The 11,659-nt window shown below is 42.7% G+C and overlaps 1 protein-coding gene across 3 annotated transcripts in view; it reads left to right on the forward strand.

Moving 5' to 3' along the window:
* LOC147032900 (spermatogenesis-associated serine-rich protein 2-like) overlaps positions 1–11,659 on the forward strand; it is a 93,567-nt gene that overhangs the window by 77,711 nt on the left and 4,197 nt on the right. For all 3 annotated transcript variants that reach the window (XM_085870908.1, XM_085870909.1, XM_085870907.1), the window contains exons 8-10: positions 8,340–8,398; positions 9,436–9,545; positions 9,699–9,801. In XM_085870908.1, the coding sequence (XP_085727034.1) occupies positions 8,340–8,398; positions 9,436–9,545; positions 9,699–9,801 (272 nt within the window). The remainder of the gene's footprint in view (positions 1–8,339; positions 8,399–9,435; positions 9,546–9,698; positions 9,802–11,659) is intronic.

Raw genomic sequence — 11,659 nt, forward strand, 5'->3', positions numbered from 1 at the left:
AGTGAAGAGCAACTGAAGCAGACAACATAGTTGGAATCTGAAACAACAGTTTAGCTTTCAAGGGGTTTTAAACTGTAAAGTTAGACACAGTGCTTTTCTTCAAACAGTGGAAGTGAAAAAGATGGGGTTCAGAAAGCTATGTTCTGATGTTTTTATCCCTGAGCACATCTGTCATTGTTACCTCTGCCATCAAAGGTGAAGGAGGTTATGTTTTCACCCCTCTTTGTCTGTTTGTTTGTGTGCAGGATATCTCAAAAAGTTGTGGAAGGATCCGGATGAAGTTTGGTAGGCATGTTGGGTGTGTGACAAGGACGAACTGATTAGATTTTGGTGAAGATCAAAATCCGGATCCGACTAGTAGAATTTTTAAGTGATTCTTCACTATTGAGAGACGGGGCCAAAAACGACATATAGCACGATATCCAAAAAAGTTGAGGACGGATTCGGATGAAACTTGGTGGACATGTTGGGTGTGTGACCATGACGAATTGATTCGATTTTGGTGAAAATCCGATTCTGGATCTGGATACGAGAATTATTTAATTGTAAAAGTGATTCTTCACCATTGAGAGATTGGGCCAAAAGCGATACGTAGCATGATATCTCAAAAATGTATTTGGCCCGATATGTTCTCGTGGATCAGGAATTACGTGGCAGAGGTATGCGCTCCACCGAGTGACCTTCTAATTTGTTTTGTTTCGGTCTGGTTGTTTTGTCTTTCAAAACAAACAAAGAAAAATACCACCCCCCCCCACTTGTTGTCTCAAAAGTGTCATTAACTTAGTGTAACCTCCCCCCCCCCCACAATCCCCTTCATTTTTCATCTCTCATTCATCTCTTTTATCATGCATCTTTCTTTCTTTCATTTTCTTCTTGTTTAATCTCTTACTTCATTCATTCACTTTTTTTTCTTCCCCCCACCCCATTCACCTCTTTCTTCCACTCCACCTTAACTGCTATCTGTTGTATGCAAAGCTTGCGTTGCTGAGCATTCTGTTTTCAAAAGGTGTTGCTTGTGTGAACTTAAAGGTGTAATGGGTAGAGTAACTTCGTCTCTTCCTGTTGTATTATCCTTCTATTTTAAAAAAAAACAGCAGTGGACACCAATATACAATCAGATAATTGAGATTATGGGGTGCTTGCATACAACAAACTCTTGGTCGCTACTGGGATCTCACGAACACAGACTTGCAACGTCAAAATGTATAAGAGCGAGATCTTACATAAATCGGAGGGAGAAATCGAGAGGAACATATTTTTCTAATTTTACAAAAATCTAGAACACATCTGTGCAAATTTGCATCTTAAACTTTCTCCCAAACTAAGATCCATCTCTGTTTCTGTCTTTGCTGCGATCTATGCTTGTTCCAAGCCATAATTTTATAGCCATTGGTATGAAGTAATAAAACATTTAAGATTCGTATCCGAAGTGAGAAGTTTAAAACATTTTGGAAACGCGAAGGGATACGAGTTAATTGGACAAGTTAAAGAGCTCATTCCATCCTCGTGGGATAAAAGTACACATTTATAAATAATCTGAAACACAAGTCCATGTCGGACTAGATCATTTGTTGCTCACGGTTGTGTTCTTGAAAGTTCAAAGTGGACTGTATTTGTTAGAAAGTGTTTGCTGCTGTGCCTGTATCTGGGAACATTTTACCTCCACCACCGAAGGTGGGAGGTGGTTATGTTTTCACCCCTGTCTGTCTGTCTGTTTGTTTGTCTGCTTGTTTGTGTGCAGGATATCTCAAAAAGTTGTGAATGGATTTGGATGAAATATGGTGGGCAGGTTGGGTGTGTGACAAGGACGAACTGCTTAGGTTTTGGTGAAGATCAAAATCCGGATATGGATACAAGGTTGTTAAAATTTAAAAATGATTCTTCACCATTGAGAGATGGAGCCAAAAACGATGTATTGCATGACGTTTCAAAAAAATATTGGGCCCGACATGTTCTACTGGATCAGGCATTGCATGATGGAGGTATGCACTCTACCGAGTGCCCTTCTAGTTCCTATTGTGTTTACGAATGCTTTTCATGCAGTCTGTTTAGCCCATGTTGGTATGGTGCGAGCCTGTAATTTTTGGCTTTTTTTCTCATAATTTCCGTTCCCCCCCGAGAGGAAAGACATGATTTTTACGTGTGTGCCAAAAGCCAAAAGCTGTACCGCCGTCTCTTTAGCTTTGCTTCAATAAACCGTTGGGCATATCGGAAACGCTTTTCTTGTAGCTACTTACTGTTCATAATTATCCTCCATATGAGCTCGCCTTACTGTGGGATTCCTGAGCCTACTTTTCATGGTCCTTTGATCTGGATAGCCGAACAGCTAGCGAAATAAATCATAGATGAGAATATCGCTGACACCCTGCCTACCAACGGTGCCCAAACAGCAGACTACACTGGCAACATTATTCCGGTTAGTTACTTTACAGCTCTTCTCGCAAACCCATTTATCTCACCTTCGTCACCACCCCTTCTGGCCAATTTGTCAACCACTGAATTAACAGACCTAGGTATTAGCATTGTCAATGAATTGCCAGTGTCTTCCCCAAGCTTGACGGAATAGATGCGTCCCTGAACGTTTGACAGACTATGTACTCAAATATGTACCTTCGAGTTTGAGTGATCCTTCCCTTAACCAGGTGAATGGATCAAGTCCTTCCCGCAGACCCTGCTCATCAGGGAGCCACCAGACATTGCGAGCTACATATTACCACAATGTAATACGAAGCTCGCAATGCAGCCATCATAATAGAGAAACGAAAGCAGACTGAGCTGGAGGAACTGAGATGTTGAGTCGATGAGGATGAGAAAGCTGAAAAACGTGGGCAACAGCTCCAGGATGAAGCCCTTCAGCCTCCAGAGATAGAGTGCCAGTCTCTGAGGGGACGAGAGGCCTTGACCCTCCATGTAACAAGACAGACGTCTGAGGCAGGCCTCACAGTAACTGCAGGAAGCATAACTGATCGTGTCATTCTTGGATACAAGTGAGGAACCCTCCACTTCTCCAACCAAACAACCAGCCGACACCACCCAGCAGGCAATTCTGAAAACTGGTGAATCGTTATTCATTCCATCAGTTCAACCAAACGACCTGTTGTTAGCGCTGCTGCCGTGACTACGGCCAGAACCGTTAATTTGCATTATCGTGGGCCTATGACCCACTCCTCGATTAATTCTTAATGCCAATACATCATCCAGTGAGAATGTGGAGCAAACGCACCAAACTACATATCTCAATGGAGCCTTATTAACTCCGCCCCCCCCCCCCCAGGATGGCCTTGGAGCCCTCAGTTTGTGGACATATCTCGGCATTTTCATCAGCTACCACCACTCCATTTCAAGTTTCATATTTTCATCCCAATATGGTACTGCGTCATCAAGCACCATACCAACCACGTTTGACTATACCACACAGACATCCAGATTACCCATCTCAGATGTCTGCAGCATCCAACCATATGGACTTGCTGATAGCTTCATCCTACGGGGTACCAAAACCGACTATACCTCATTTCCAGAATGGTAGAGAAAGTGACTTTGTCCTTCTCACCCTCATATTGGATAGCCTGATTTTCTCTGATTTATCTTGGAGCTATGTGAATAGCAGAGGTGAGATCTGACCTGGGTAGTTTGAAGTGAGTGGTGAGGTCATATCCATTTATTTCGACATGGTCCTGTAGTTCCAATAAGACTACATTGATAATGTATTCATTCGTTTCATTAACACCATCACGGCACATTAAGTCATGACAGAGAATATGGATGTGATGGTTCCAGAAGTCTAGAGGATCAGATGGCTGAATCCACATGAGAATTGTTGCAAAAACCTCTCGCAACTGTGGACCAAATTTCACCGACGCTGCTTCTTCCACGATTCTATCAATTTAATTATCATCATTCAAAACCTGGTGCTTAGGCTTAACAGTTAAGGTGGCTGGCTTGAGAACTTAGGGTCTTGAGTTCAAGCCAAGCCAATCCCACCCGTTGAATTAACACCAGGTGGGTTGACTCAGCTTGTCATCCTTCTGAGGTTGGCAAAATGAGTACCCGCTTGCTGGTAACAGGGGGTATTGTATCAGCGGCACAGTCACGCCCCCAGAAAATGATGCAGTCAAGCAGCCACAGGCTGCATACGAATAAATAAATAATAATCATCTGGAATGCCAAGTTTGAGACATGCAGCATCGAATGTTGGCCGTTCTTTGTTATTAATGGTTTTGAGGTCTGAAAAGCTTATTGGTCCAGGTGTGTGGTAAAGTAGCATTCAAAAGAAGTATAATTCTGACTGTTGAAGATTCAGATTTATCACCGGGACTCAGCTGAGCATGTCAGAGAATGGCTCTTCCTCATTTTCATCGTTTCGACAGTTTTTGATCATTTGACCCACTTGTCTTTTGCACATATCGTGTCGATAAGCCAGGATGGAGAATTTTCTGAGCTTCTGGAGCATGCCTATTAGAGTCAAAGTAAGCCATGAGTTTTGTCTTCGGTGGTGGCTTCCTTGATAACTGTCATGCATCCTCCTACTCAAAAATAACTGTTTGTTCATTTTCAAGGTGAAGTGCAGTTTTGAAACAAGAGGGCACTTGCTTCCAGTCTTGAATTCATACAGTTGCCAGTAGGTCTCAGAAGAACTTACATAGCATGCATTAACATATGTTTCAATTTCCTCATTTGTGATCTCTCTCGTCTCCATTGGCCAATGACATTGTTCAGTGCGAGGCTGATGGACGGCCGGAGCATGGATCGCTATCGACAGAAATGTGGCCACTTTTAAACCAAGCAAACAACTAAAATGTTTTGGAACAGCTGATAGCCATAGAAAGCTATGAAATGTTAAAAACTGAGTTTGAGGATGAAGCTGTCTTCCTGACTTTAACACATAATTTGATGCACACGTTGTTCCTTGCAGTTGGACATTTTACAATGCAACAGAAAAATAAACGCATCTGCACAAAACAGTGTGTCACTCAAGACTGAGATAAGATGGTGGCTGGGGTTGGAAAAATGAGTACGGTACTAACCAGCTCTGGGGAAAAAGTGAGCCGTTCAAGTATCCTGCACCATTGTGGTGACCCGTTCAGGATTTTGCCCTCCAGCCAATGAAACTGCCATAACAGCCCAATGCACCTGACAGTGGGAGAATTATCATCCATGATGCATTTAAAATAACAGGACTGGAGTTACATCTATATCACTATCGGACTAAACAGAGGCAAGTTAAGAAGACAAAAGACAAAAGCAAGACTCAGCAAGACAAAAGAAAGTATAAGGACATGGCTAAGAATATTAAACATAATAGCAAGGCCTTCTTTAAGTAGAACAGGTTAGGACCAGTGTGGGCCCATCGAGGAAGAGCACCGGGAGAGTGGTTCGTGATGAAAGTGAGATGGCAGGCTTATTAAACAGGTATTTTTCTTCAACTTTTACACAAGAACAGTCAGGAGAATTGCCAAGAGCTGAGAGTATCTATATCAAGGAGGTGAGGAAGGACTTTTACAGGGAAAGGCAGTGGACATAGTATATCTAAACTTTAAGAAGGGATTTGATAAGGTACCATATCGGATGTTGTGAGCCAAAGTAAGGGTTTGAGGAGTGGCTGGTCAGGTAGCGAATTGGATTGCAAACTGTCTTCGTAACAGGAAGCAAAGAGTGGCTTTGAATGGGAGGATGTCTTTCTGGGAGGATGTAGGTAGTGGGTACCTCAGGGATCAGTACTCGGACCATTACTATTCATTATTTACTTCAATGATTTGGATAATGGGGTAAAGGGTAAGCTTTCGAAATTTGCAGATGACACAAAGCTTGGAGGTAAGGTGGATAGCAGAGGGGGTGGTGAACAGATTCAGGAAAGTATTGATATTTGCATAGATTGGGCAAAAGATTGGCAGATGGAATTTAACCTGAACAAGTGTAAGGTGTTGGGGATGGGAAAGAACAATGAAAATAGAGATTACAGGATGTAAGGGTTAATTTTGGAGCGCGTCACACAGGAGAAGGATCTGGGGGTGGTAATAGATACGGGAGGTAAGCAGGCAGCACAATGCCAGGCAGCTATAGGTAAAGCAAATCGGGTTTTAGGTTGTATTCGGAGGGGGATCATTTATAAATCAAAAGAGGTGGTGTTAACATTGTGCAGAAATTTAATGAGGGCCACATCTAGAATATTGTGTGCCGTTCTGGTCACCACAACTTAGGAAGGACATAGATGCCATTGAGAGGGCTCAGCACAGGGCTACGAGATTGATTCCGGGCCGAGCTCGACTCAGCTATGAGATTACTCAAAGAGGAATTTTACTCGGAGAGTAGTTAATGCATGGAATGGCTTTGCTGGAAAGATAGTGACTGACAGCAGAAACACGAGATAAGTTTAAATTAGAATTACATGTGTACCTGGAAGTTATGGAGAGGGAGGGGTATGGGGATTTTGACAGGACTTTTCGGTAGTTTGAGCATTGATGGGTGATTGTGTGCATGTGTATGGAGTAATGTTGGTGGGGGTCTCATCAAGGGGTGTTGTATGGTTGATAATGAATGTTTTTAACCAAGCCCATGCCCCCTCCCCCGAGGGGAAGAAGAAAAAGAAAGAAAAAAAAAAACCTTCAAAAATATAAAATGAATTATTAATTAAAAAAAATTATGCATTTTCTTCTGTGGATATTGAGTTGATAAATTAGTGGGGTGTTCACGCAGGCCTGATAGGCTGAATGGCCTCCACCTGTGTCAGATTTCCTTGTAAGACAGTCAATGATTTTATACAGAATATGACGTACGCTGGTGCTTGGAAGAGTATCAATTGCTGACTTTTTACTCCGCGCACACGAAGCGAAAATAAGGGTTAAGCTATTGGTTCAGGTCCAGCCATCTGATCAGTTGATGCTGGAGGAACAACTTATTAAATTGAATGTTAGTTTGAGCACAAATCGGAAAGTGAATAGGAAGACGAGTTTCTCGTTTTAGGGAACTTTGGCTCTGAGTTCATCCCGACCACACATGCGCAGAGAGGAATGAGAAAATATGTTTACTCTGGCTGCCTGTTAATCAAACAAAATTGAAAATCATTCCAAACAGGAAGCTTACTGTTTTTAAGGGCGTTATGAAGAACACAAACAACAGGCACGAATAAGTAATGTAACGTGTTAGATAAGGTGGTGTAATAGACACTGGGTAAAATGGTGGGTTAAACACCCACTAAAATGGTGGGTTAATAGACACTGGGTTAAACCTGGAATTAATTTCTTAATATGCTTTGAAACTTCGTTAAACCTTTATTTAAGTTGAATTATGTAATTGATCACTGTAGAACACAAATTGCATTCATAATACTTCCAGGAACCACACTGTGTATATGTATGTATATATATATATATATATATATATATATATATATATATATATATATATATATATATATATATATATATATATATATATATATATATATATATATATATATATATATATATATATATATATATGTGGCATGTGAGGAGGTGCAGGATCGGGGTGGAGAAGAGACCATCGATATGGCTGTGTACTATGCCGATTGATGGTGCGTTCCATAGTGATCGATAAAGCCTCCATCCCTTAAACTGTGACTCAATGTCATCTCATTACAGTGTACTGTATAAAGGTGTTGTATAGGACTGCTTCATGCATGCTAACCTTCTGGATATTTTTTTTAAACAATCTTTAAAATCATACTTTTATTAAATTTGAAGTATATACTTGAACACTGTGCATGGTTTCATTTTCTATGAACTCTGGAGTTTAAATGGCTTCACATTTCACCACTACCACAGTTGTAGCCATATCCAAGAACCAAACAGCACAGCACAATCATCTGGCCCTAATAAAATGACCGTTTTTACAGCCATTTTTCCCTGCTGTGCAGGGGTTGGCTTTTTTTCTTGAGGCAATGTTTTATGGCCGGATGCCCTTCCTGACGCCAACCCTGGTCGCCTCTTATGACACACAGGGATATGGTACACCTATTCTTACCGGGGCATACACCGGGACCAGTACACTGGTACTCATTTCGCCGACCTCGGAAGGATGACAGGCTGAGTCAACCCCCTGGTGTTAATTCAGCAGCCAACGGGACTTGAACTCAGGACCCTGGGATCCCAAGCCACCACCCTAACCACTAAGCCAACACCAGGCTCATCTAGCCATAATAGGGTGGCGATATACCCCCAACCCCAACATGCAGAACTGATTGTAAAAGCATACTTTGAGCATAAAACTTATTGTGCAAGCTCTGATTACACCATTTTATTTTTAAAGAATCATCTGCACAAATTGACTTGCACCTATTTTGTTTCCCTATCCTTTAGTCTTATGGACCGAGAGGTTTCACTGCTGGGTGAGCTCGACAAGGTCAAGAAAGAGGCCCGTAAGTTCATTGTACAATCACATTCTTGTGAATTGAGCGGGTTTGCCGTTCCTTGGATAATCTCCATAATTTTGGAATTACAGACCAGATTGGTACTTGAAGCCGTACAGACAGACAGACAGACAGACAGAGACAGACAGACAGACAGAGACAGACAGACAGACAGAGACAGACAGAGACAGAGACAGACAGAGACAGAGACAGACAGAGACAGAGACAGACAGAGACAGAGACAGACAGAGACAGAGACAGACAGAGACAGAGACAGACAGAGACAGAGACAGACAGAGACAGACAGAGACAGAGACAGACAGAGACAGAGACAGAGACAGAGACAGAGACAGAGACAGAGACAGAGACAGAGACAGAGACAGAGACAGAGAGAGAGAGAGAGAGAGAGAGAAAAAAAAAAAAAATGGTCGTTCATCCTTGAGCATGTATAATTATCGGAATTGCCTGCTTTGCATATTCTGCAGGATTGCATTTCAACCCTTGACTTTCTCTGTGACCAAATTCGTTATTCAGCCGAGCGAAGCAAGGTTGTTTATTCCTGCGACGTGAAACATTACAACCCATCCCCGCAGAAAATGGATTTTTTTTTTTTGGAACGTCGACCGTATTTTCCATCCAATCATCATGTAACTTTGTATGAACCTTTTACTCCTGCACACATTTCACATTTAGTCAATTTGGTTTTGAGGATGGTTTTGAAGGCCATAAAATACAAGTTGACAATTCTTTCCTCAGTGTTTCACGTTCCAGGAATAAACGGCCTCGACCTCGCAAATATAATGAAATGAAAAACAAAACGATGCATATGAAAATTTGTAATTTCCAAATATAAAATTGTTCTTTTTGATTGGATACATGTTCGATAATGCCTTGTTACTCAGCTTCAAAAAGATATTCAGTCTTTCTAATGTATAGAAGAGTATTCCTTGGTCTTCACAAACAGCCCATAGCTGAGCTTTCCTGACTACAGTCGTCCATTGAGGCACAAAAGGAGAAAAAGCTAATTGGCAATCCTGTGCACTCAGTTACCCTGCTGGATTCAAGGCAGAAGAAAGCAGCAGAACTGAAAAAGCTCTGCGATGCATCAAAAACAATGTCTCCAGGCCAGCTGTCAGATCTTCGGGCTGAAATAAAGGCAAGCTTGATCCCTTCATTCCCTTTACATGTATGACCAAACTGGGATATACAACCACCCACACCACCTCCAACCGCAACATTGCTCACTCGACTCCACCTCTGGCAGCATGTAACCACATGCCTGATGCGCTTGTGTGCTTCGTTGTTTCAGCACTTTGTTAGCGAAAGGAAGTACGACGAGGAGGTGGGAAAAACTGCAAGGTTTTCCTGTGACCCAGTCAGCCTGATCTACTACATTGAGGCATTTGGAGAAAGTAAGTTGAAAGCTTTTTGGAGAGTGTGTAGAAGAAATAAATAAATAAATTTATTTTTCCTGTGTGTATATATATATATATATATATATATATATATATATATATATATATATATATATATATATATATATATATATATATATATATATATATATCTTCTTCTTTCGGCTAAGCCTGGTGTTGGCTTAGTGGTTAGGGTGGTGGCTTGGGATCCCAGGGTCCTGAGTTAAAGCCCCGTTGGCTGCTGAATTAACACCAGGGGGTTGACTCAGCCTGTCATCCTTCCAAGGTCGGTGAAATGAGTACCAGTGTACTGGTCCCAGTGTATGCCCCGGTAAGACTAGGTGTACCATATCCCTGTGTGTCGTAAGAGGCGACCAGGGTTGGCGTCAGGAAGGGCATCCGGCCATAAAACATTGCCTCAAGAAAAAGCCAAACCCCTGCACAGCAGGGAAAAATAGCTGTAAAAACGGTCATTTTATATTTATTTCTTCTTCTTTCGGCTGCTCCCGAGAGGGGTCGCCACAGCGGATCAACCGTCTCCATTTCGCTCTATCCTCCACATCTTCCATTGACACTCCAACCGCCCGCATGTCCGCCCTCACCGCATCCATGAACCTCTTCTTTGGCCTTCCTCTTCTCCTCCTGCCTGGCGGCTCCATCCTCAGCATCCTTCTCCCGATATACTCCGCTTCCCTCCTGTGCACATGTCCAAACCATCTCAATCTCGCATCTCTCACTTTGTCTCCAAACCGTCTGACCTGCGCTGTCCCTATAATATACTCATTCCTTATCCTGTCCATCCTCGTCACTCCCAACGAGAATCGCAGCATCTTTAACTCTGCCACCTCTAGCTCCGCTTCCTGTCTTTTTGTTAGCGCCACCGCCTCCAAACCATACAACATAGCTGGTGTCACTACAGTCTTATATACTTTCCCCTTCACTCTTGCAGCTACCCTTCTGTCACAAATCACTCCTGCAACTCTTCTCCACCCACTCCATCCTACCTGCACTCTCTTTTTCACTTCTCTACCACACTCTCCGTTACTTTGGACAGTTGATCCCAAGTATTTAAACCCATCCACCTTCCCCACCTCAAGTCCTTGCAACCGCACCATACCACCACCCTCCCTCTCATTTACGCACATGTACTCCGTCTTACTCCAACTGACTATCATTCCCCTTTTCTCCAGTGCGTACCTCCACCTCTCGAGGCTCGCTTGAGCCTGCTCCCTACTCTCCCTACATATCATGATGTCATCCGCAAACATCATAGTCCATGGAGACTCCAGTCTGATCTCGTCCGTCAACCGGTCCATCACCATTGCAAAGAGGAAAGGGCTCAGAGTTGACCCTTGGTGCAATCCCACTTTTACCTTAAACTGGTCCATCATTCCGACTGCACACCTCACTGCTGTCACACTGTCCTCACACATATCCTGCACGATCCTCACATACTTCTCCACCACTCCCGACTTCCTCATACAATGCCACAACTCCTCTCTTGGCACCGTATCATAAGCTTTCTCGAAATCTACAAACACACAATGTAACTCCTTCTGGCCTTCCCTATACTTCTCCATCAACATTCTCAAAGCAAACATCGCATCAGTGGTGCTCTTTCCTGGCATAAACCCATATTGCTGCTCACAGATCGTCACCTCTCCTCTCAACCGAGCTTCCACTACTCTTTCCCACAACTTCATGGTGTGGCTTAACAACTTTATCCCTCTGTAATTTCCACAGCTCTGCACATCACCCTTATTCTTGAAAATCGGAACCAGTACACTTAATCTCCACTCCTCTGGCATTCTCTCACTTTCCAAGATTTTATTAAACAATCTGGTTAACAACCCCA

The sequence above is a fragment of the Eptatretus burgeri genome, chromosome 2, assembly GCF_056783735.1.
Source record: "Eptatretus burgeri isolate ZD-2024b chromosome 2, Ebu_testis_v1, whole genome shotgun sequence".
NCBI classification, from domain to species: Eukaryota; Metazoa; Chordata; class Myxini; order Myxiniformes; family Myxinidae; genus Eptatretus; species Eptatretus burgeri.